This window comes from Chenopodium quinoa, unplaced genomic scaffold, assembly GCF_001683475.1.
Source record: "Chenopodium quinoa cultivar QQ74 unplaced genomic scaffold, ASM168347v1, whole genome shotgun sequence".
In the NCBI taxonomy this organism is placed as follows: Eukaryota; Viridiplantae; Streptophyta; class Magnoliopsida; order Caryophyllales; family Amaranthaceae; genus Chenopodium; species Chenopodium quinoa.
The window spans coordinates 146,479-173,334 of NW_018743292.1; the positions used below are offsets into that span (position 1 = coordinate 146,479).

At 34.5% G+C, this 26,856-nt stretch overlaps 3 protein-coding genes across 7 annotated transcripts; all 3 read left to right on the forward strand.

Annotated features, from left to right (window-relative positions):
- Positions 1 to 7,167: 7,167 nt before the first annotated feature.
- Positions 7,168 to 9,198, forward strand: LOC110736094 (probable membrane metalloprotease ARASP2, chloroplastic). The gene has a single exon (XM_021916238.1). It carries the CDS (start codon positions 7,359 to 7,361, stop codon positions 8,700 to 8,702), a length of 1,344 nt encoding a protein of 447 aa, XP_021771930.1. The 5' UTR covers positions 7,168 to 7,358; the 3' UTR covers positions 8,703 to 9,198.
- A 3,636-nt stretch (positions 9,199 to 12,834) lies between these two features.
- On the forward strand, positions 12,835 to 18,867 carry LOC110736097 (serine/arginine-rich SC35-like splicing factor SCL33). 2 transcript variants are annotated; one of them, XM_021916245.1, is made up of 6 exons: positions 12,835 to 12,963; positions 13,356 to 13,516; positions 13,778 to 13,855; positions 14,663 to 14,827; positions 17,287 to 17,424; positions 18,319 to 18,867. In XM_021916245.1, the coding sequence occupies exons 2-6, from the start codon at positions 13,371 to 13,373 to the stop codon at positions 18,536 to 18,538; spliced, it is 747 nt and encodes a 248-aa protein (XP_021771937.1). In that variant the 5' UTR covers positions 12,835 to 12,963; positions 13,356 to 13,370; the 3' UTR covers positions 18,539 to 18,867. The 2 variants fall into 2 exon arrangements, with proteins under 2 accessions (XP_021771937.1, XP_021771936.1); XM_021916244.1 differs by having other exon boundaries at positions 12,836 to 12,963; positions 17,284 to 17,424.
- Positions 18,868 to 19,693: 826 nt separating this feature from the next.
- On the forward strand, positions 19,694 to 23,980 carry LOC110736095 (glucan endo-1,3-beta-glucosidase 4-like). Of its 4 annotated transcripts, none has more exons than XM_021916242.1 (6): positions 19,694 to 20,622; positions 20,889 to 20,947; positions 21,441 to 21,584; positions 21,698 to 22,945; positions 23,539 to 23,566; positions 23,670 to 23,980. In XM_021916242.1, exons 3-6 carry the CDS (start codon positions 21,518 to 21,520, stop codon positions 23,806 to 23,808), a joined length of 1,482 nt encoding a protein of 493 aa, XP_021771934.1. In that variant the 5' UTR covers positions 19,694 to 20,622; positions 20,889 to 20,947; positions 21,441 to 21,517; the 3' UTR covers positions 23,809 to 23,980. The 4 variants fall into 4 exon arrangements, with proteins under 4 accessions (XP_021771934.1, XP_021771931.1, XP_021771932.1 ...); XM_021916239.1 differs by having other exon boundaries at positions 19,694 to 20,502; XM_021916240.1 differs by lacking the exon at positions 19,694 to 20,622 and having other exon boundaries at positions 20,691 to 20,947.
- Positions 23,981 to 26,856: the final 2,876 nt, after the last annotated feature.

Here is a 26,856-nt window from a genome sequence, read left to right on the forward strand (position 1 = left end):
AAGGAATAAAAACATGACAAGAGAAAATAAGAAAAAACATAATAAATAAGGAAAAGACACTACAACTTTCATTAGTCGATCCTTCATACTTCAATACATACATTATTCAATTTAACACACAATATATATACTCCCCATGTACACATTCAAATCTAAGGCCATGCATTATCAAGATAACCACATATAAACAATGTACATGTATAGTACATCTCTAGACCCAATAACATTGGTAACGTATGTTAACATATGACATGAATGAATGATAGCCGATCAAAAATAATTATCACATGAGAAGTACTTAATTTATAAAAGATACTCGTACAAAAATAGAATACAAGTACGTAGTGTACCATAAGCAGGAGGTGAATTACAATTACTACTAGTAGTGATATCGATCTAAGATGACACGTACGCATTGCATGCACGAGAGGTGACCATGACCGTACCAGCGCGTAATGCCAGATAAGTGGTGCAGTACAATCTCTTTTTAATAACCAAACAAATTAAACCACCGTCGAAACCATTTTTGGTCGGAAAGTAATATGAATTCCACAGTTTTAAGTTAGTTACTAGTCTTATTACTACTACTAGGACTTTCATTCAGTTCTTCAACTTGCCTTGTTTCACACATTATTATACTCCGACTAGTCGACTACACTCTTTTATCACATTTTTTTAGTTCTTACTTTGACATTTCATACGTTTTTATACTTTTTTTTTTTTTTTGTTGATTAATAAGTGTGTATGTATGATTTTAATCTTTAATAATTCAACTATACAATTATATATTACATAAACCGACACCCACCACTGCACCTTAGCTAAATCATCAATCATTATTTCAATATATTTGGCATCAACTAATTAAAATACACTCAAACTGTATATTCATTATTTTCTTTCAATATCTTTTCAAAAGTAATACGTACCAATTATCATCCACTTACATTATTTTTTTTTTCTATATTGGGTACTAGCAATTAAAAATACTAAAATATGAGAGGTTTGAGATTATTGGAATATATGTAGATACTAATTTTGTACGCACAAGGTTATGGAACGACTTATCCTTGCAGGGTGTTTTGCATTGTATATAACCATAAGCAATTAGAGATTACAAACAACACATGCACTTAATTACATTTACATTTAAGTCCCAAGTTGCATGGTGATAAGTTTGTGCAACCATTACAAGAATTCTTCCCCTACTATAGATAGATCTAAGAAACTAAGAAAGTCATATACGCAATTAATATTAATGCAATTTTATCCCAACTTTTGATTAATACTTTCTAAAATTTTAACCAGCTAAACTATTTAGCAATCACTAACAATACAAAAATATAATAGCATTGTCGTGGTATATATTACGAACATCATTATGTATCAAGTAGTACATATATATCGAAAAGGGTGTTCGATCTACTAACTTTGTAATGGATATCACTTTATAAAACCAATAAGATAAAATAATCAATTAAATGGGCCGGCGATAGCCAATAGGCATTGCATGCATCTAATCAATTCAACTCCTAAACTTACTCATTGTGGAACAAGATTACGCAAGCAAAATAGGGTGTTATATTCCACAAAACAGAACAAAATCTGGTGCATATAATTTGATGTCAGTAGTACACTTGTACGTTCAAAATAACGTATTGCAAAGGAGATGAACTAAAACTGGACAGAGTTTATCAACCATAAAGTGTCGTGTTGCCCTGGGTTTAATGTATGAAATTAAACTCATGTACGGAGTAATATATTGTAATACAGCGTATTATGTCTATGCTTCTAGAACTTGACACATGTACTTAATCTTTTGGCTCCCATCATACTTAACACAGCATATACCAAAGAATAAGATCCATTTTATAATTATGTTTTCATGATCTTTTTAGACATCAGAATCTTAACTTGCAACGTAGCCCGGATTTATTTATTGTTATGTTGCTTGATTAATTATTACCGAGTATTTTAGATTAAGTCTAAGTTTTTATATATTGTACTACGTAGCTACGACCTTAACTAAATAAGAATTATTTTCTAAGACAACCACGACACAATTCTAATTAATAACGAATGTATGTATGAAGATATATAGTCATATACGTAAACATGTAGATTAATATTAGTGCCAACATACACCAATTAATGTACGTGGTTGATTTTCATTGGTAAAGCTGTATTAGTACTAAAATAATTATTTATATGATTTGCAATTTGTAAACATTAATTATGGTGTAAACATACACCAATTATGGTGTAAACATTAAATATATCTATCCGCATTATCTGAAGCGATCGATCCATTGATAACTTGGTTACGCACCCTCTTCATCAACCTTAATTGGTTTAAGCTTACAGCCTTCTCTTTTAAGTTAGAGTTAGTATTTTGCAAAATTGAGCAATGAACTGTATCAAATTAATGTTTGAAGCTAAGCTAGATAGACAATATAAAGACCAAGTTGAGGCATAATTGTTATATTTAAAATAAACACGCAGTGCTGTTTAAAATTCAAGTACCACACGATAAACCAAAAAAATAAGTTTAGGAAAACATACTGACCTAAAATTATTAATAGAAAATCAAATAGAAAAAGTAGCTAGCTAGTTACCTTTAATTTTCAGAAAAAGGTATTAACTCCGATCCCCAAACATATGCTAAATAATACCGCACCATGCATTGATACGATGACAATAAATTAAACTTGGCTTAACATAATTTAAGTTGGATGAGGATTCTAACAACCATTAAGACATATACTAAACCTAAGCTATACTAGCTAAAGCATGATATGATATGATATGATTAATGATTGGCAAATACTTGTATTAAACCTAATTAGTAGTTAGGAAGAGCCAGTAAGATGCATGCATTTGGCACGTGCACATATAAGAAATACAAGCATGATGAAACCAGCGCATTTTGATTGTCTAAAACGTAGTAGTAAGTCGATCTAATAAGAGGAAGAAAAAAAAAGGATGATAAAAAAAGTCAAACCGTATAGTACGAAATCGTCCCTACATCCATCATGAATCATGAGAGATCATCAAATCATATGGAACGACCTAGCTGTCTTTGCCATTGCTCATTTATTTTAATTAATGGAATAATAATAGAAAGACTTTCATTTCTCGAGGAAGAAAATGGAGATAAAAATTGAAAAACCAAAGAAAATCAGACAATACACATTCAAGTACAACTGTCATCTCTCGGATCTCCATGCACATAAATAAAGACTCCTAACTTAATTAGAGTAATCAATTTCAAATTAATTATTGATACAAGAGTAGCTAATTAAGACTCTAAGAAGTAGATGAGGATTATGTAAATGGGACCATTAGGGTACATTGTTACCGTACAATTGTGGTTCTATGTTCGCCACGTTTCTTAGGACAATTCACCCACGTTCCCTCCTATGCTTAACCTTGTTCATAGTTCCTACATTATATAGAAAAACCTACTTTATTACTTAGCTTTTGTTTCGGATAAAAATAATGAGACCTTTGGTAAGGTCCTTTTCTGTGGGCTGAAAACTGATCTCGGTTTGAGTGATGACTGAGCCAAGGGTTTCTTGCACAGCAAACACACGTGAACTAGCCTCGGGGGTTTGCCAAGGAAAGGTCCCTCCGATGCCGAAGTCATCACAGTGTTTAGAGAGAGAAAGCTATGCAAGAGAGTTAATAGCTTGAGGCTTAATGTGTGTATGTGTAGAGAGAGAGTGGATTGAAGGCTTTTATACCTTTTCTCAATAGATAAGTGGGTCGTGAATTAAGTGGGCTTGCCACGTTGACCGGACCTTAGCTGACTTGACACCGTTTGGAGAGTTGAACCTTAACCTTGAGCTTTGTGATTAAATCATTTATGAACCGGCCCAATTAAACTAAATTGAACCCAAACAGCTTAGTTCATTCATTAGGTTTAGTTAATCACTACTCCATGCATACTCCGTAGTATTTGGAGAAATTTGATTATTTGAACATTTGACTACACATTATCGACATATGCCAAAGCACGCACTTTAAAACCAGCAAAATACATCTGTCAAATGAGGTCAAACTAATAATCCGATAAGTTAAGTCATACAGAAAATATCGATGAGTTCAACTATAGTACATTTATGTCTACTAGCCTATTGTTTTGAAAGTCGATAAGTAAATAAAAAAAAGTTAGATTAAAAATATACTTGTTATTCATTTAATTATTTAATATGGTAGATGGATAAAAATATACTTGTTATTATTATTATAGGAGGTGGATTTTCAACTACTTTTTTGTTTTTTCTATAAATATATAATAAAAAGAAAAAAAAAAAAGAGGTGCTTAATTGGATCTAATTGTAAAATGAGGTAGCTAGTGCTATAGACGGTATCGCGTTTCCCACAAGGGTAGGATGGTATAGGTATAATAAATGATTAGCTTAAAAGAAAAAAGTCAAAGCATGTTTTAAGGGAGTACTTATTAGTACTAGTTGTACACTTGTACGTCCTTGGTGTTTGTCAGATATTAATACATACGGACTATTCCGTATTCTGCATGCATATACTACTTGCATCTTAATTAATCTTTGAGCGACCAAACTAGGGAGCAGCAGGTCAAATACCATATACAAGTATATTTTTTTAATTATCTTCATCGTTAATCTCCTAATTAGCACCATTATTATTCATCTCCATAATTCTTAGCAGTACAGCAAATTTAATGGCTTTCTTTCCATTATTAATAATGTTTTTTTTAGAGTTCATCTATTAAATAAAGTTTATAATCTACGTAATAGTCTACTTTGGGGCTCTAATGAGTTGTTCTATTTGTATCTTTGTCAACATGTCAACTACAATCTCCATTCTCCAAGACCAAGCTAAACGGAATTTTGATTATACGGAGTAGTATATTGGTTGTGTATATGTATTACTCCTTTTTTGTCTACGTGTTCTAATAGAGTATAAAAACATAGTCTTGGGTCTCAACCATCAGGTTAAGCTTTTGGTTGAGTTGATCCTCTAATATGTTCTTTTGATTTTATTAGTGAATGTTTCGCAAAAAACTCTTAAATATGGAGTATATGAGTAACATCCCACATAAAAGTGTATTTATTCATATATACTAATTGCAAAAAAAATATAGTCAACTTGAATTATGTGCCTTCCAAAAAATAGAATGGAGTTAGTATAGTTTGACACCAAAGTAACCAATTAATAACATAACATAATATTAAAACAGACATCAAGAATAACACGTGTCATTTCTTGGTGCTGTTTTTTCCCTCCAAAACTTTTTTTTATTCACTTCTTAAAAAAATATTACTTTTTTTATAAATGTGATTCACTTCCTTAATTCAACAAATCATATAATTGTGATTCACTTTCTTAAAAAAATATTCACATCAATCATTTCCATATCTTTTATTGTATAAAATATATTCTGTATCTGTTACTTTGTACATCATACAAAATACATATTATTTTATATATTTAAATATGATAGTACTTCATATGTAGTATTTTATACTTACCTTCAAATGTTCAATACAATATATTTTGTATAGTGTATATAGTAATTTTGTAACAAAATTTTTAGAAAAGATGTATATTGTTGTTGTTGTTGTTTATAAAAATAGTGTTAAACTAGATTAGTCTTGATGTGCAATGCACGATTCAAACAAATAATTTCTAAATTTGTTTATTTTTTCATACCAATTTTTTTTTATAAAAAAAAAAAATATCCCAAAACAAATAATACATCAAATATTTTTTTTTAAAAGAATTAGAGCTCATAGAAAAAGTGAATGATGAGAAAAAATTAATTATTGCTGTTTGAGAGAATAGAGTGTTTTTCGAAATTGATACTAATAATAATAATATAGTTGGCCAGAATTTTAATAAAAAAATAAAAATCATAAAATAATGACATCATTTATAGTTTTGAAGGGAAAAATTTTAATGCCAACATGACATATGTCTAATTTTAGGATAAAATGATGTCAGCGGTTGCTATTTTAGTGCCTAATTCTATAACAAAATGAAGTTGTTAAACCAGCGCAGTTACTCTACCAATAACTTTAATTTGATTTTGTACAAAAGGTGTATTGTTACTTTTATTTTTAGATAAATCACGTAATACTCCCTTGCTAGCTCCATCCGTTAAAGGTTATTGTCCCATTTTTCTTACTAGGTGTTGCACAACTATAATGGCTATATTTTGAGATGCATCGCCTCCAATTCCCTTAATTGCCACAAACGCGCCATTTTCCCACCCTCTTATCACAGCCACTCCATGCCACCTACTAACGAGGCAACGAGCCACCATCCACTGCACCAAGCCATCAACTCACCAATTTCTTTCATATGGTTAACAATAACATTACCCAATAATTCTCTTCTATTGAGCTTGAGAAACCCTATATATTTAAAAGACTAGATAAATTTGGCCATCAACATGCATTGATATATACTTAAAAGAAATAAATGGATTCATGTGTGACCTTGTTAAATCGATCTATTTTGTTACATTGTTTTAGCAAATCAGACTTTCATAATTTAATTAAAAAATAGTTAATTAAAGATATAGTTGCTCAAAGTTTCTTTAAAAGTATGAAAAATGAGTAAATAGAGCAAACATTAATGTCATCAAGGAACATAAGGAGCAATAGTTTACTGAGTGTTGAATTTATTAATGAAACAATATTTGTAGAGCATTGGATTATTACTATGATTAGTATAATTATATAAGTGGACATTTGACATTTCCCACAATTGATCATTTAAAACTATTTATGGACAAGAAGTGCATTTAATCATTTAATATATGTTCTTTCTAATGGTCTTTGTGTATGGTTAGAAGAATACCATTAGGCTTTGCATGGGGTTGTTCGTTCTGACATTGAACTCTTGGAGTAATTAATAAATGACATTTAATCATTTATTATATGTTTTTCCATGGATTGTTTGATTTATGTTGTCATTCAAACAATTTGTTTGAATAAAAGGCCGGATATGAAAGGATCACAACATTACTTACTAGTATAATAATTTTAGCTAAAACTTACTTTAGCTTGTATTTGCTCCGCATAATTTTAGCTTGATTAATTTTTGCCGAACAAGCCAAGGAGAACAAACGACTTATACTAAGTTGTTAAATTATGAAATTTGGAAGCATAAGCACATTAAACTTGGATAATGCAATAGCCACAATCTAAAATAGGAGAACGACATGGCCTTGGATTGTTTTCGATAGAGTTGCAAATCAACCAATCAAATGAATTATCCAAAACTCCCTCTCTCTCCTCACCTCTCTTCCAAAATCATCTCACAATTTCACTGTAAATCCCTCTCTTCCCCCTTCTCCAATTCACAAAATCATGGTAATTACCCTCTCATCTTCTCCGCCAATACCCTCTTTCTGCGGCCTCAAAACCCTTTTCAGTTCCAATCCTAGATCACTCTCCAAACCCAGAACCCGATTAAACTTCCTCAAACCCAAGCAAGATAAAGGATTGAACTTGCAGAGAAATCATAATTATAATACTAATTTTGGTAGAGAATCAAGGAGTTACAGGTGTAATTTATCTGGGTTTGATTTGGGTGGCTTAGAAGGTCCTCAATCAGTAATTGAAGCAGCTGGTGTTCTTACTGCAATCATTGTTGTTCATGAAAGTGGTCATTTTTTGGCAGCCTATCTTCAGGGAATTCATGTAAGTAAATTTGCAGTCGGGTTTGGTCCAATTTTAGCTAAATTTAATGCTAATAATGTAGAATACTCTCTTAGAGCTTTTCCTCTTGGTGGTTTTGTGGGTTTTCCTGATAATGATCCTGACAGTGATATACCTGTTGATGATGTTAATTTGCTGAAAAACAGACCCATTTTTGATCGGATTTTAGTGGTTTCTGCTGGTGTTATTGCCAACATTGTCTTTGCTTTTATCATCATTTTTGTGCAAATTGTGTCTGTTGGTTTGCCTGTTCAAGAAGCCTTTCCTGGTGTACTTGTTCCTGATGTACGCCCTTTTTCGGCAGCTTCTCGAGACGGGTTGCTGCCCGGAGATGTTATTCTGTCTGTTAATGGCTTCGAATTGTCGAAAACCGGCCCTAAGACTGTTACTGAAGTTGTTGATGTTATTAAAACTAGTCCTAGGAAGTATGTTCTGCTTGGAATTCATAGAGGAGGAGCTGAACCAGGAGGACAGGATTTTGCTATTAAGGTGACACCTGATGAAAGTTATGATGGAACTGGTAAAATTGGAGTTCAGCTATCTCCTAATGTCAGTATTAGAAAGGTTAAGCCTGATAATATTGTTCAGGCTTTCAATTTCACTGGAAAAGAGTTTTGGGGTCTAACCTCAAATGTGTTGGACAGTTTAAAACAGACGTTCCTGAACTTTTCGCAATCAGCTGAAAAAGTTTCAGGTCCAGTTGCAATAATCGCAGTTGGGGCAGAAGTAGCAAGGTCCAACATTGATGGACTTTACCAATTCGCAGCAATTTTGAACATAAATTTGGCAGTGATAAATCTGCTCCCACTGCCAGCATTAGATGGGGGTACATTGGCATTGATACTGATAGAGGCAGCCAGAGGAGGAAAGAAGCTTCCTTTGGAAGTGGAGCAGCAGATTATGTCTTCAGGTATAACATTAGTCTTATTTCTTGGGGTGTATCTTATAATCCGAGACACTCTAAACCTCGACTTTTTCAAAGAAATGTTGTGACGGGAATGTTAGTACCCCAAATTCAGTTGTTTGATTCACTCATAGTGCAGTGACTATTGTGATAGTCAATTTATCATCCAACAGACCAACACAATAGATTGTATCTCATTGATTAGATATTGGGCCTGTGATTACATTAAAAAGATAACGACGGTTCGTCGGTTCCACCAGATTGTTTGTCATCATCACAGTTCACAAGATTGATTATGAGTCACTGTAAGCAATGAAGAGTTATGGCCTTCAATATCCCCTGTTTATTTTTACAATAGAGAACTTGAGTTTATTGTTTAACAACTCCCAATTTTATACTGTGTTGTAATTGTCATACCAATTTGTATCTAGCAAATTAGAATGTTTTTAAAAGTTATTAATACTTCTGTAATGGGAGGTCATATACTCATATAGCTTGAACAGGTCAGGCCATGCAGCCCTCAAAAATTTATATTGAAAGACTTCATATATGGTAGTTATAGATGTTTTTGTTGCTGCTGAATTATATCTCTTACTTATCCTTGCTGATTAATATTGTTGTTAAATAATGAGTGCGCTGACATCTACATACCTAATGTAGCAACTAATTTATTACAAAAGAGTATTGCTAAGAATTGATTCATGACAGTGAGTTACTGAGTACTTTCATCAGAAAGTTTGAAAATAGCATAATTATAATTTTGATAGTATTGGATAAAATCATGTGATATTAAATAGCTCTTCATCCTTTTGAACCGTTAAACCCCTTTACTCCCTGTGATGAAGCGCTATGTACTGTTAGTTCTTAGTCTTCTGACTCAGACCACATTGTCTAATGCGCCTTTTGCCCTTAGCATAATTATAATTTTGATAGTATTGGATAAAATCATGTGAAATTAATTAGCTCTTGAAGTCTTGATCCTTAATCCCTATTACTAGTGAAGTGGAGTTCTTGATCCTTAGTCTTCTTATTCAATTTGCACTGTCTAATGCGCTTTTTTTTTGCCTTTGTCCCTAATTCTCTTCTTCCTCTCCCTCTCGTTTCTTTTCTCCCCAGCCACCACACCACACCACTGTTACACATGGAAAGAATATACAACTCATATTTTCCGTTTGTGAGAGCTAATGTCTCTTACTATTTTGGTGAGTACTTCCCACACCACATCAATTTTGTGGAAGCTCCCTTAACTTACCCATTTCTCTATAAGATTTTTCCATTTACTATAAAGTCTAGATTTGCAACTAAAAAGAAATGGAGGTGGAAGTACAGATAATTAGAATTGCAAATAATATCTTTTGTTGCAACTAACTAAGAACGGATATAGTAGTTTTTTCTAAATTTTTATATACACATCGCGCCACTCACCACCACCCCATCGATCCACTCATGTCTTTTAGCTCTTTATCTTATCTCTCTTACTATTTGTTCTATCTTTCAAGACCAACTAACAATCACCCACTTACCAAAAAACATGGCTTTTTCTCTCTAAAGGGACTAGAATTCCCAAAATGCGGAACCCCTTCTTCCATTTCCCACAAAACAAACAGAACATAAGAGTAACATCATTTGAACAACGGACCACAAACTCACAAAGTACATGGAGCTTAAAATCATTAAAGGGATGTTTGATTAGTGTTTTAGAATTGGTGTGAATCTAATACTTTCTGTGTGTTTAAGTTTTGGTGTTTGAATTAAAAAAAAGCAATTAAACAATAATTGATACTTTTACTTGAAGGGGTCCTAGTAAACTTTTAGTTGAAAACTAAATGCGAAAAGGTCCAATTGAATTTATCATAATTGAGACACAATCTTAAAGTAGTACTTGGAATCTCATTATAGAAAAGATGATCTATGAACAGAAATGATATGGAGTTGAAAACTTGAAATCATAGTCCTATTAGACCGACCGTACGAAAAGGAAGATATTAGTGGGGACATGAACATCGAGAGGTGCATCTTTAGTGACCCCCCAACATGAGCATCGCCACCGTCCATTAAATATTTTGAGACGAAGGCAAGACTTTGATGGACGGTAGAGATGTATGTATGTATATAAGATTAAAATATTTGATGAGAAATTGAAGAGCAGAGCAAGTGCAGTTGCAGGGCAACAGCTCATACTACATTACTACTAGCTTGCTCCACTCTAAAACATAAATGGCCTTTTTAATGTGTTTGCTACAAACTTAACATCACATCATCATATCATGTCATTTTCACGCGTTACGTTGCTATCCCCATACCCACAATTACAATTTTAATTCAATTTCTGTTTCTGTTCCTATGTACGGTAATCTTTTAACTTTTTAATAATAAAAATTGTTCGTTAATTAGATTCCAAATGTAGATACATCGGGTTCTAGGTTTCTCATTAAGCTAGACAGGTAGTAATCAAATCTCGTGACATTACATAGTACGAAGTCATACAAAATACGAGCACAATATAATATTATATTGAATTGGTCGGTATTGTAATTAAGAAAAATTAACCACTCAGTAATAAAATAGAAACTTAGTACTTTTAAGATACGTATGACAATTATATGAGCCGATGTTGATGATAGAGAGAGTGAGAAACAATACACCCAAAAAAAAAATTGTTTGTTGTATAAATGAATACCAATACATTAAACTAGAATATTTGAATTAGAGCTAATCACTTGGCATGTTCGGGCAATGCAGTAACGCACCGCTAGTCAGCATGTTCAAACAAAAACAACTAACATCTCCATTATTATTATTAAGAAGAACAAAACAAACAAAAAATAAATAAAAGAGAAGATCGAGGTCGGTATAATACTCGGTCGTAAGATTGGACAAGCATGTAAATCAATAGTAGATAAAGTTAAGCATCAAAATCAAAGGTTGAAGATTGAAAGGGCGTCGGTTTTTGCCTTTTTGGTGGGTTGTTGTTGTCGTCAAGTAAAGCACAATACTCCAGCTGTTAAGCTAAGCTAAGAACACTACTATAAGTACTGTACTAGTAGGAGATCGATTACATGTCCAGCTTTGACTGAATCTTTGCATCATCACTAATTACTACGAGTAGACTATAAATCTTTGTTTGTCTACCAATAAGTCAACACCGTCTTACAAACAATAATATCCAACAACAATATCTCCGACGTTCCCACGTCAAAGGCACCAATAATACTGGCATACTGCCTTTGAAAAACTTTACCTTTGGGGACTAGAAAAAGTTTAATCAAAAAGCTCCACTTTTGATTTAAAATTCACTAAGTATGTCAATTTTCATTTTTTTTAAACGATAAGTATATTTGATTATATAAACATATTTTTAAAACGAAAAGGTCTTTATAATATGGATGTACTCTCTCTATTTCTTTTTAGGTTTTGGAAGAGTTTTCATGGCTAAAATCAAGAAGAAATGAACAAACCAATGATATACGTAGTATTTGAATGGTCTTATCTTGAAAATTTGAGAACATTGGCTTTACATGGATATTTTGGCGTAATCATGGTGCTAAATTCTATTAATATAGGAGTTGTGTCCCTAATATGTACACATCGCTCACGCTAATACACTTATCTTTGCCATTTCCACTTCGATAATAGACTATTTTAAGTTTATGTAATGTAGCTTTACCGTCTAATAAACAGAATTATGGTTTGACATCCTTTTTGTTTGTCATTATATTCAAACTGCAATTACCCAAATAAATAGATCATCCATCCACACATCGACACACACAGAGCTTTGAGCTAGATTGTTCAGATCATATTCATGCTAACTCACTATGTTTGTGTATATGGATTTTGTTGGATCGTTCATACTTTATAGGCTAAGTCAATTTGTAAATGACTCTTTACACACATACATTCTCACACAAAAATGTTATAGGAGGTTTAGTGGGACTTCAAATGCCAAGCCAAACAAAATTTCCTCCTTCCTTATTCATTTTCAGATATTTGGTAACAAAAAAATCAATTCTTTTTCAAAACAATTTATTAATGTTAAAATTGTAATCAACATCTATGTCTACACATTTCATGTCCCTTATTCTAAACCTTAACCATCTCCTAGACTCCAACTCACCCAAAAAATAGGAAAAGCACTAAATATATTGGGCTAAGGCCCAAACATTTACCGCCGAATCAGGCCCAAACGTTAAAAAAAATGTGACCCGCAATAAAGGCCCTAGAGTGCTGAGGTTGCCGCATACATTTGCAAGCAAATACTCTCTGCTCGTATTATCTCTCTTCGCTCCACTTGAATCTTCAGCAGACCTCCATTACTCTCTACTCTCTCTATCCAAATTCCTTCCTCAGGTACTTTTTTTTTGGTTGTTTTTGTTAATTTCATCTATTCAATTGTTTTGTTTCTTCTTTTTTATTTGCTGTTTAATATAATTCCTCTCTCATATTAATTTTAAACGATTAGGTTAATTGAGATACAAATTCAACTTGAACCTTATATTCAAACTCAAATTTGAATTTTTGAGAAGATTGATTGATTTATTTCTTGTGTTTGCTCTAAATTTCTTTGAAATTGGATGATTTTTTTTTTTTTTTTTTTGCTTTGTTAGGTTATTTTCCCATTTCAGCAGATTAGGGTTTCAAGTTGATTCAGTTAATATTATGATTTGTTGCCTTTTGTTGTTTGAATGTTTAATACTGGTACTGTATACAAGTAGACTAAGAGCTTTCCATTGTTTATCTAGAGTCTGATTGTGATTATGAGGGGAAGAAGCTACAGTCCTTCTCCCCCTAGAGGTGGCTACTCCAGAAGAGGACACAGCCCCCCTCCCAGGGGTCGCTATTCCGGCCGTGGTAGAGATCCTTCTACTAGTTTATTAGTTCGGAATCTCCGCCACGATTGCAGGTTTTCTCGCAAACCAATTATTTCTTGTTAATGCTTTTGCTGCTTACCAATGTTGGTTCTGGTTTAGATTTGCCTTTTATAGTTTCAACTTTTATGGACTGCTCTACATTATTCAAGCACCTGTTTCTTTTGTATCATTTTGTACCTTATATCTTCAATCTTTATTTTGATAAACTTATGGTATATAGGAGATTGTTGTTTAAAGTTGTTCTGATATCGCCGATTCTTGTAGTTGCTCACTACATTTTGGTTCCTCTGCAGACCAGAAGATCTCCGCAGGCCATTTGGTCAGTTTGGTCCGCTCAAGGACATTTACTTGCCTAGGGATTATTACACCGGGTAAGTTCATAGCTACTCTTTTCACATAATAAACCCAGTAAAGCTCCTCAATGAGTACCTTTATGATAATGTTGGGGGGTGCTTTCATATGGAATCTGTGTGCTTGGTTTAACATATGGAGCAGTTCCATTGGTGGATATTTTGTCTGTTCAACATTTAAGCCAGTTTAATAACATAATTTAGACTTGCCTATGAAGTAGCTTAACAAAAGATTTTCTTTACTGAATAAATATTTATCAATCCAGTGAGCTTTTATACAGACCATGGTAGATGATCATAAATTACACGGTTCTGAGTCTTGACTCTATTTTTCCCCCTTGTTTGGAATATATTGCTTTGGTTAAAAAGTGTGATTTTTGAAGGTTAATACAATACAATTTAACCTAAACTGAATTTTAGTGATCTTTTATCCTTGAGCATGGATTCATTTTCCATGATGTATTTAATGCCCCCTGTCACATCAGTTAATTACAATTTTTGAGATTGAACAGTGAAATCAATGTTTATAGAGACCAATCAAGTAATAAGAGTACTGTGGAAGATGTTGTTAATGGTATTGAAGATTGGAAGGAAGTTGGATTTGAACACATTGTGAAGAGTTCAAGTCTTGAAGAATTTCAAGTCACTCTTAAAACTGATGTTTGCAAGGTCAGCAGCCACGTGCTTGCTTTTTAAGTCCTTACCACAATCATCCATATTGGAGGAACCTACTCCCTATTCCGTTATAATCACGAGTATAATCACCACTCTCTATATTCAGTTGTGTTTTACAAGTTGATATTTGAGAATCTTCTTAGCCATTTGCAGAGCGCCTCGTGGATTTGGTTTCGTGCAATATGTGGACCCAGCAGATGCTGCTGATGCTAAGCATCGGATGGATGGCCAGATTTTTCAAGGTCGTGAATTGACAGTTGTGTTTGCTGAGGAGAACAGGAAGAAGCCAACTGAGATGAGAGTAAGGGAGCGGACAAGGTAAATCATGGTCTTTTCATTCTCTTGTATCATTCTTCTGGCCATGTACTTATCATATGAGCATTGTGATGTGAAGCATGATGGACCTTCGCAACAAGCTTTTTATTTTATTTTTATATTTTTTATTGCTAATCATTTGATCTCAATAATACCATAGTACTATGAGGGTTGGGGACTGGAGGGGGATTTGGGGGGCATTTTTTTGAAAACACAGACAGAAAAGTGGCTGTATAACTATGATCACGAGTTAATTTCCTTAAGGATCCTAAAGATTTTATTTAAGAAACACAAAGCTTGATTTTCCAAGAGGAGAGGAGGGAGAAGAAGGATTAGTGCAAGGGACTTGATAGAGGAAAAAGATTGGGGCTTGAGTTGTGGAGGACATCAGGGATCTTATCCTTCCTTCTCTTATGGTCTGCTAGAGTGCTGCATAGGCAATTTCCCTTCCATCTGACTAAGCGGAGGTTGTGGAGGTACTTGCAGAAGTAGTCAGGATGTAACTTGTTGGGGGATAGGGGAGGGATTTTTTTCCATAATTATTTAGATGAAAAAACATGGAAATGTGAGCATAAATTATCCATGAAACTTTCCAAGAGTGTTTTATGATTTTTAGACTTGATTATCCTTATCTATATTTACTGTCTAGCTCATTTTTCTACAAATTTTGTTTTGAAGCAGGCATGCCGATGATAATTTTATCTATTTTTGGTTTTATTTTTGTGTTAATTGATAGTTATTCTACATTGTTTGAAACCTAAAAGGCTGCTATTTGAGTATCATTCAAAACTTTTTGTGTGATTATTACAGCTTAGAAATATTCTTAGCATGAATAAAATTTTGAATCAGAACAATCTTAGGCTTCATGAGGTTTTTAATTTTCACGTCTTAGATAAGTTAAAGAAATACAAGTTACATTTTGACTTCTATGTTGTCCGCATCTGATGATACCTGTCAGTTTTTTGCGTGTTTGTAATGTGGTCTTACATACAGCACATTGTATGTCTTGTATGAAAAAGAAGCTTTTCTAGATAGAGTTGCTTCTATCTCTTTCTAGAAGTGAAAACCTTTAAAAAATTTCCTCAGCCGCCACACCACCTCTCATTATTCTCATACTACCTCTTTATTATTAGTGGACACTTTTCATTTAGGCACGTTTGCTAACGCATATTTTTAAATGTAAATTTCTTTAGTTCCGTATTAGCAAAAATTATGAAATTTTGATATTTGGAAAATAGACATTGAGATGAATCTAACAATATTCCACATGACCATGCATTTATCTAACACTAAATCACAAAATGAAGTCAAAGTAGGTTATGTAAATAGTGCACAAAGTCAAAACGTGTCAACTAAAAAAAATGGAGGTAGTATTATATTTCACATTTAGCCCTCTCTTTGATATCTTCTTCTTTGCTTTTGAATTAATTGGTCTTTTTCAGTTTGATTTAAGGAGTTTATATGGCCTTTGCGGGCCCCCTCACTCACATAGTAGGTTATTTAACATCTTTACTGCCCGTCCTCGTAGTTCCCGACTCACAAGCTGTTGCCCCCAGCTCCATTTTTTGGAGTTCCTGCTGACTATGGTTGTAAGCCATAAAAAAAATTGATCCCTGTGGTTATTGTTTATGCTGATGCCTTGGCCTGATTTTACCATTACATTTATAAGGTGGTTTTGGCTCATAGGGAAGTTGGCATAGCTCCTGCCTTCTGGAAGTAATATTCTCATTAGGGCCGTCTTTTTTAGTTATCCCATTCCATATATTTATAGGGTGGTTTTGGCTCTTTGGGGATCTCCTTTTACTTGTCTGGGAGCTTTTTCATAGTTGTCTGCTTCTTTTAGGGGCTCTAACAATGTCTTTTTAGCTTGTCTAGGGTTTTCATGGTGCTCTTTTTTCTAATACTTTGTATTCTGTCTCCCAAAGTTAATGTATTCACCTGAAAGATTGATAAGATGGTGGCTTTTATTGTACCCTTTACTTGGTTTTCTTATCTTAAAAAAATTAAAAAGAAAGGCTCTCATTTCTAGCTTCAGTTCCAAAGCTATGCAGATGGATTTTTTTTAGAATCTGTGTGATGAAGTCAAGTTTGAATCAATATTGTGTTATTACTCAGTTCAGTTTGATAATTTTCACTCTCCCTCCTTTCTCATCCTCCTTTCTTCCACACTGCCTCCACAAGGCCCCCACTTCTATGTATATTATTTGTTGTTATGATCTGTTCACATCTTTGTCCTGGATTTCTTAAATTACATTTCTTTACACTATTGTTACCATAACATCAACCCTTTTCCTTTTTGCAACCCAGCTCTCTTTACTTTTATTCTCTCTATTTGCTTAAATTTTTATTACATCTATAATATGAGTTTTATAGTTATTATTGCTAATGATTTTATGTGCATCTTGTTACATTATTGTCCTTTGTGGGAGTTCTAACTATCTCACTCCTCATCCTTATAGCAGTCGGCATGACAGAAGACGTTCTCCTCCTCGTTATTCCCGCTCACCGCGGTATTCTCGTTCTCCTCCTACACGTCGTGCCAGGTCTAGATCTCACAGTCGTGATGACTATTCACCTTCTCCCAAACGAAGACACTCAAGGTATGTTATGTCATGGGTTTTACTTTATGCTATGCAGTTTTTATATGCGCGTAGAATTTTTGCATTTTTTCCTTTTCCTATCTGTTACTATAGTTTGACCATTATTTTCCCGTTCTGTTCTGATGGGGTTGTGTGTATTTAGTATTCAGCTGGGGGTTGTTTGTAGCTGTTATTTGTGAAGCATCAATCACTTTACATCCTTGGTCATAACTGTAACTCCCTTGTTGCTGAAATTGGCTGTATGGTGAAACCATATCATAGTGGAGACTTGAAGTTTAGGTTATGCTTGGATTAGGGGGCATTATTTAAGGGGTCATACGGTATAGAACAAGTTGGAAGTAGATATGGTGCTTGCTTAATTGCTTGATGGAAGTAGATGTCTCACTCCTCATCATTTTATATGCTTGGTCACTCCTCATGCACAACTTATCCGCTTCATTCCTTTACCCCTTATTAATTATCTCCAATCCAATCATAATGATTCATGTAATCATACCAAGGGCATAATATTGGACTAAAAGGAACATACTTTGGTGAGGTGGATTTCCACAAGTTGAATGTAAGATGAAATGTTTTTCGTTAAGGGTAGTTGGAGAAAGACCTTGTGTGCAGCAAGAGTTGGGCGGTGGTTGTTTTTGGATTTGTATAGTAAGCACCAAGTATGGACATGTAAGCACACATAATATCAGTGGATGATCTTTCAATGTAGATAAGCTTGTGGACTCGATCACCCTTTTATTGACTTTCCTTCCATGCATTTCAATAAATTGTGCTTCAATTGACATTCCCATCATACATGCATGTGTCTGAAATTGCGAGTTTTCTCAGTAGCTTTTATGTGTTTGATTTATGTTTCTGGTAATGGGCATTGAAGTGGCAGCATCTTTGTGACAGGTTTGTTTCACCCAAAGATGGAAAGCTGAGTCGGGAAAGGTCTTATTCTCGAGAGAGTCGTGGCAGATCGTATTCTCGTTCACCACAATCTCCTAAAGTTGCTAAAAGTCGAAGCAGGAGCCGAACTCCTGTTAGGAGTCCAAGCCGAGACAAAAGCAGGAGCCCATATCCTGAAGACCATCCCAAGGAGCAGAACAGAGAGAGATCACCTAGTCAGTAGGCTTCTTATTTGATGGTACTTCCTGTGTTGCCAATCTAATCGATATCTGTTTTGGGCAACTATCTGAACTTAGAAGTGATGCTGTAGTTCACTAGTCGTAGTAGTAGTAATGCCTCCCAAATTTTAAACATATGACGATCATCCCATAGACCGGGGATTGTAGGTTTCTTATGCTCTGTTTATTGGGCTAAACATATGATGCTATCTGGCTTTACTGAATTTGCTTTAATGGTATTGTAATGGGTGAGGTTTGAAACCTAAGAATTGAAAATTTGAAGTTAGAATATGGAAATCTAAGAAATGGTTAGAGGTAAGGAGTTGTGATTTTAGATTGGATTCGAAATTATTGGTCTAACTGTCACCTTTTGACTGCTTTGAAGATGGTATGCTATGCGCCCCAGCTAACAGAGGTGAAGCAGGTGGGCCCTAACTCTTTTTACTTGGAAGACTGTTGACTTTTTGGGATGACTAGTATCTTCTACTAATGGATAATCACCTGATATTTAAGTAAGATCTCAATTACGAGTAGATTTAATTCCTGATTTTTTTTTTTGTGGGGGAAATATGTACAAAGTATAGGATTGGATTCTGTTTATATCATTACCTATTGTAGCTTAGTACCACACACCGATATTTCTACAAACCCGTCATCCCAGGAATGTATTTGGCAATTTGCAGTACATAATGGTATCATAAATTGCTAGATTAATGGCTATTAAATGACTTAGATGGTAAAAAGAAATCAACTTTTGAGGATTGTGTGTGAGCACAGAAGAAGATTCACTCTTTTTTTTCTGCTTCCCCCATGTGTTTTTTTTCATCTTTTGTGCTGGACCTTTTGTCGGATAATGCTAATGCTTTTCTTTATTTTTGGCCTACTTTAGTTACCCCTAGTCTTCAACTTTTAAAGGGCAGCTTCTCCATAATGTTACTGTCATAGATAATTATTATAATAATAATAATAATGTAATAAATCTTACGTGTATTGTTGAGAAAATCTTTTAGAGTTCATACAATCTGTATCGACTGTATGAGGAGAGTGAAGGTGCTAGAAGTGAGCCCTTATTATTGTAAATCAATAGTTCAGCAGATACACCAAGTAAGAAACTATTCGAAAGTTCATTTTATTGATATCCCTATTTTGTTTAATCGGTAATATGTATGGGTAATGAGTTTATGTACAACTTTGCATCAAGTTAATACTTGGTAGTATAAAAGAATGAAACAAGTTGAAGACGAGCAATATGAATATTGAATACGACATATCTGTATTATTTTATATTCTAGGGACAAACACAAGAAGGGAGTGGCATTTGGCATTGTCCTTAGATTCTGCAATCTACAACTCATGGAAGCATGTACATTTGGTCATACCCGAGATCATTTAACATGGAACTATGTTTATATTACCATTTACCAGTAATAACCAGCCAACCAACTTACACAGCAACAGCATTTAATATAGTTACCGTTTCGTATCTTTTCATCTTCCAAGCTAAAGAAATAAGAGAGGGCGGTAATATCTATGCTCCTGCCCTAGATTTACCACTCATTCCATTTCTGGACAATATTCACTTCTCTTTTTGGCTATTATATGCTACTAATTCTCATCAGAGGTCACAGGTGATGGTCCCCATTGCAGTAATACCCTGTTTCTTTCTAGTTGTGTATTCATATTTCACTTGTACTTGTATTAGGCTTCGTTTTTAATTCGGGAGTATGTTTCTCGTTAAAACAAGCGGAGTCTTATTTTTACGTTAGACTGTATTAGAGAGTGTTCACATTATTAGGACTTTGAAAAAAGGAAGAAGACATAAGCATAGGATTAATAGCAGAAAAGGGGGGACAGAAATGTACACGCTGGTAGAACTTTCTGCTTTGAACAACTGAAGCATAGCTGTGTCCGTTGTTTTACCACTCACTCACTAAATTCATCTTCGAGCACTGTGCTTCTCTCTCTTCAGGTTTCTTTCTCTCTCCTCTTCTTCATTAATTATCTTCTACATTTTTTCCAAAACTCTTCTGCTATTTTAGAAGTTGAATTGATAGATAAATAGGGAGAAGAAGAGGAGTTACCGTTATAAGTAAGTACTCTGTAAGTATGCAGCTTAATAAGAAAGAAAGTATCAATCTTTAGATTGTACTTCAATTAATACTACGGAGTACGGAGTACTGTACTATTTTTAGCAATTTGGTTGTATTTCTGGGTTCACATTATTATTACTCCGTAGTATTATTGTTATTAAGTTTAAGTGGGCCTTTTCAGTTTTCACACTATCTTTTTGAATTTCTTCTATAATTCTCTCTCATCACTTTTCTTTCAATCATTGTTGAATTTCTTCTTCTTCAGGGTTTATGGTTGCTTAAACGTCACTGATTTTGCTGGTTTTCTTCTACTTTCATTTTCAGGTATTATTTTTTCTCAAAATTTTCTCCTTTTATTTATTTATTGTATTATTCTAATTCGTTAAACTGTGGATATACCTAACATGTTTAATCAATTGGTTCCATCGAATTAAATTAAGTTTTTAATTTGATGCCATCATTAGCTCATTACTGATTGCATTGTGTTGCCTTTTCATTTTCAATTGATTTAATTACTCTACTGTTACTAATTTTATATCATACTCTCTCCACTCTCTAAGTTCTTGTTCGAACGACGATTGTCTCAGCAAATAAGTCAAAACAGGAAAAACTGATTGTTTCTAGAATTTAAGCTGATTTAGGGTATAATGTTCAAGTAGGATGCTGTGTTTCTATACATCTGTTTAGTTGTTTGCAGTTAATTTCTTTTTATGTGTCAGTAGTTATGCATTTATGTACGATTGTTGCTACTTTTGCTAATACATTCTAAGCTTGGTTGATTGCTTATACTATGTGCTTACTTTTGATATCTTTACAGCTCTGTACGTGATAACTCACCCCTTGAGCAGTTTAACTTAGCCGCGCATTGTGAAAATTTAAGCTTACCTAGGCTGAATGATGCCTGAAAAATGGCTGCAAAGAGTCCTGGTGCTATTAATCGGCTTTCTTCCTTGTATTTTAGGTATGGTTCATTTTCAGATGGTCAAGTCAAGTGCTTCCCTTTTTTTTTCATTGTTTTAATATACTTACTGTGAATGTTATTCATACAATCATACTTGATTGGTACTTTTATAGGTGCGTTCATTGGGATAGATATAGGAACACATTTATCTAAATTGCCCCCTGCATCAGAAGTGGTTGCAATTCTTAAAGCCAATGAGATTACTCATGTTCGGCTTTTTGATGCTGATTCTCTCATGCTCAATGCCCTTGCCAATACGAGCATAGAAGTAATGGTTGGTGTCACAAATGAGGAACTTCTAGGGATTGGGCAATCACCATCTGTTGCTGCAGCATGGGTAAATAAAAATGTGGCAGCTCATGTTCCTAACACCAATATCACTGCAATTGCTGTTGGTAGTGAGGTTTTGACTACAATACCGCATGCTGCTCCAATTCTTGTTCCTGCAATGAATAACATTCATAAAGCTATTGTTGCATCCAACTTAAATTTCAAGGTCAAAGTCTCCACCCCCCACTCCATGGACATAATTTCTAGGCCTTTTCCTCCTTCAACTGCTATCTTTAATTCATCATGGAACTCCACTATGTACCAAGTACTTCAGTTCTTAAAGAATACCAACTCTTATTTCATGCTAAATGCATATCCTTATTACGGGTTTACCAAAGGAGATGGCATTTTCCCGCTTGAGTATACTCTTTTTCAACCTCTGTCCTCAGTCAAGCAGATTGTTGATCCAAACACACTGTATCATTATGATAGCATGTTTGATGCCATGGTGGATGCTGCTTATTATTCGATTGACGCATTCAATTTTTCTGGGGTCTCAGTAGTGGTGACCGAAACCGGTTGGCCATGGAATGGAGGAGCTAATGAAAAAGATGCCACCGTAAAAAATGCTCAGACATACACTAATAATTTGATCAGAAGGGTGATGAATGACTCAGGTCCACCTAGTCAGCCAACTATGCCAATAAATACATACATTTATGAGTTGTTCAATGAGGATGAGCGTCGTGGTCCTATCTCTGAGAAAAATTGGGGGTTGTTCTTCACAAATGGCTCCTCTGTATATCCTGTTAGTCTTAGTGCTTCTGGTCAAATGCCAGGCAATTCCACAGGTTCATTCTGTATTGCAAAGTCAGGTGCCGATGAAGACAAGCTGCGGAAGGGTTTGAACTGGGCTTGTGGTGAAGGTCATGCGAACTGTACAGCCATTCAGGAAGGCCAGCCGTGTTACTACCCTGATACTATAGAAAACCATGCCTCTTACGCATATAATGATTATTATCAAAGGATGCATAGTGTTGGCGGAACTTGTGATTTTGATGGTACAGCAACTACGTCTACTGCCGATCCTAGTAAGTTACTATGCCCTTGTTCATGTTTCTTAACCTTATTGATGGATCTTTGAATAGTTTTATGTCATATTAGCTCTATATTGTTTATATGTCATATGGTATGCAAGATGTTTTATGGCGTCATTTTTTTTTTCCTGCTGTGTTTAAGTCGTGATTGTGAAGAGACTTACCATGGACTTTCTTTCCTAAGCTCTTGCATGTGTTATCAATGGATATATGTATTGCCATTTGGTTATTCTTACAAAATACTGGCGGAGAATATCCTACCTGATAGATAATACTCCATTTATATTAGTACAAGTACATCATTGATGTTATGCTTGTGTAGCTGAGCATGTAGGGGTTGTATGAAAATGTAGTAAACTTCTCCGTTAGTTAATGTTATAAGTTTTATGTCATACCATTTGCTTTTGCTTATATAATTTTGCTTGATCAAATAGATGGTTTTTTCTCCCCCTTCAAAATTAACATGACTTTAAAGTTCAGACCTATCTTTTGTTTGTATTATGTAGAACGGTAGCTCCATATATATACACATCATGATAAGCTTATTCATACATCTGATGGTTCTCTTGGCATGCTTAATCTCACAGGTTATGGTTCATGTGGTTTCACTGGGAGGTAAAGTTTTACAATTTTACTATATCTGTTTTTGATCATCAAATTGAACTGAAATCTCCTTGTTATATGGTTCCTGATACCGACTTTCCCTTGTATGCAACAGTGCGAATTCAACTGCTGGGAGAGGATTCAGTCCCACGGCATTTGGTCCAGTGAGTCCTCTCACGGGGAGTAGGAGCAGCATGTTATATCCTGAAATTGGAGTAATAGTTGGAATCTTTTTGCATTGGTTTTGGCTTTGATATGCGAATTGTTGATTGAATTTTTGTACCCAATACAATACTGATGAGATAGATTGCTTTGTTAGTGACATCCATAGGAATTGATCACCAGTGTTATGTCAGTGTTAATGTTATTTTGTATTGAGTCCAGGTATTCCACTTGTCTGTAATCAAATGCAATTTTTTGCCCTTACATATATCAACTTTCTTTTGTCAACAACTCTATTTTGTGAGTTATGCTACTACAAATTCTAAGTTTGGCCTACGAACTAACCTAACCGCTTATTTAATGATATATACACTATGATTTTGATCCTGATCGGTTCTAACAAGATGTTCTTCGATAATACATTTTGCCATTGGATTATGATTAAAGAGTATTTGTGATGGATGGAAAAGAAAATTGTAAAGTGTAATTTTGGATAAAGGGAGTAGTTGTTGGAACAAAGTGGTTTTAAGTGTGAATTTGTGAAAATGGTAAAGTTCCACATTGGTGGAAAATGAAACTCTTGCTTGGTTTATATAGGTGTATGTCACCTAAAAGGGTGTGGCCCTTGGGCTACCCACATTTTATGGAGAGGAAGGACTTACCTAACAAACCAATCTAACACACACACGCGCCGAATCGGGCCGGGTTGGATTGGATTGGATTTCTTAAACAGATTTATATTTTTTGAACAAGGATTAATTCCTTGATTTTGTAACTGATTTCATTAATAAATATTTAGTTGTTACAGCCTTCAAAATCTGTCCGTTTTTTTTTACTGTTTGGCAACGGTTATTTAACGTGATTTCAACCCTTAATTAAGCCCGTTAATTACTTGGTTAAAACCGTCCAGGTTCATCTTCCATCCAATATAAATAGCTGCTCTCCCTCACTGAATATCTACACACAAAAAAATCAGAAACTATTTTTCAGAATTCACAAAACGTTTTACAGTTTACATTTTTCAAAAATAATTTCCACAAACTCTTTCTGAAATTATTCGAGCATTGTTCCTAGTTTTGGTGTTTCGTCGTCCGGTGGCTCTGTGCAAATCCATCGGTATATCTTTTTGTTACGAGAGACTGTTTTATTCTGGGGAGCATCCGGTTATTGTACGAGCTGCTTGCACACATTAAAGGCAGTACCGTGAATGTTCTAAAGAGAGCGACATAGTCCGCGACTCAGTCTTATTCCGGTAACATTATTATGTTTTATTGTTTACAGCAGTTCGGTTTACAACAATTTTAGAACAAGCTTTTCTGCCTTTCGTATTACTATGTCTACCGACGATATGACTATGCCAATGACCTTAACAAGCCCTTCTGTTTTGAAGGCGCTCATTTTAAAAGGTGGAAACAAAAAATGCAATTTTTCCTCACTGTTAAGAAAGTGCATTCTGCCTTGACTGTCCCTAGGCCTGTTATTCCTGATAATGCTGAACAAGATGACCTAGTGTATTGGAATAGTGAAATCGAAACCTGGAATGAAACTGATTTCATGTGCAAAAATTATATTCTTAATGTGTCTGATAACCTGTATGACTATTATAATCTGGAAAACACTGCTAAGGATTTGTGGGATGCCCTGCAAAAGAAATATGAACTGAAGAAGCCGGTGCCAAAAAGTATGTTGTTAGCAGGTACCTGAAATTTCAGATGACTGATGATAAGTCCGTGGAAGTGCAGTCCCACAAACTTCAGAAAATTGCCCATGAGATAATTTCCGAAGGTATGGCCCTTGATGAACAATTTCAAATTGCTGTTATTATTGACAAGTTGCCTCCTTCCTGGAAAGACTTCAAAAACAGTCTCAGGCACAAGACTAAGGAATTTTCCTTAGAGAGTTTGATCACTCGGCTCCGTATAGAGGAAGAATCCAGAAAACAGGACCAGAAAGAAGAAGTCTTACAGCTCACTGCAAACAATGCTCCTAAGCGATCTGCTGCAGTTCTCAAGCCTGCTGGTAAGAACTTCAAGCCTCAAAACCGGAAGAATAACTTCAACAAAAATAAATCGAATGTTCAAAAGAACAATGGAAAGCAACAGATTCAACCCCCTAAGAATGGTACTAGTCAATTTATATGCTATAGGTGTGGAAAACCAAGATATATGGCGCGAAAGTGCAGGAACATGCCTAACCCTGTACCACAGGCTAGCATGATAGAAGAGCCACTCGTGGCTATGATTACTGAGATCAACCTTATTGGTGGATCAGAAGGGTGGTGGGTAGACACTGGCGCTACACGCCATGTATGCTATGATCGTCGGATGTTTAAAACATATACTGAAAACACCGATGATAAGAAAGTGCTGTTGGGTGATTCCCATTCCACTAATGTTGCTGGTATAGGTAATGTTGAGTTGAAGTTTACTTCTGGCAGGATTCTCATTCTGAAGGATGTACTGCACACCCCGGAAATGCGAAAGAATTTAGTTTCTGGTTTTCTTCTTAATAAGGCTGGTTTTACACATACCATAGGTTTTGATTTATTCACTTTAACTAAGAATGGAATGTTTGTAGGAAAAGGATATGCTACTGATGGCATGTTTAAACTGAATGTTGAGATTAATAAAATTTCTGATTCTGCTTATATGTTGTCTTCTTCTGTTAATATTTGGCATGCTAGACTTTGTCATGTGAACAAAAGACTCATAAAAATATGAGCAATTTAGGCCTTATTCCTAATATTTCTCTCAATGACTTTGATAAATGTGATTTTTGTAGTCAGGCTAAGATTACAGAAACACCTCATAAGTCTGTTATTAGAAACTCAGAACCGTTAGATGTAATTCATTCTGATATTTGTGAATATAATGGAACGTTGACCAGAAATGGACAACGATATTTCATCACCTTTATTGATGATTGTTCTGATTATACTCGTGTTTATTTGATGAAAAATAAGAGTGATGCTTTTGATATGTTTAAGTTGTTTGTGACAGAGTTTGAGAATCAGTTCAACAAGCAAATAAAAAGGTTACGTAGTGATCGTGGAACTGAGTATGATACTGATGCTTTTGTAGAGTTTTATAATTCACATGGTATCATACATGAAAGGTCAGCTCCTTATTCTCCAGAAATGA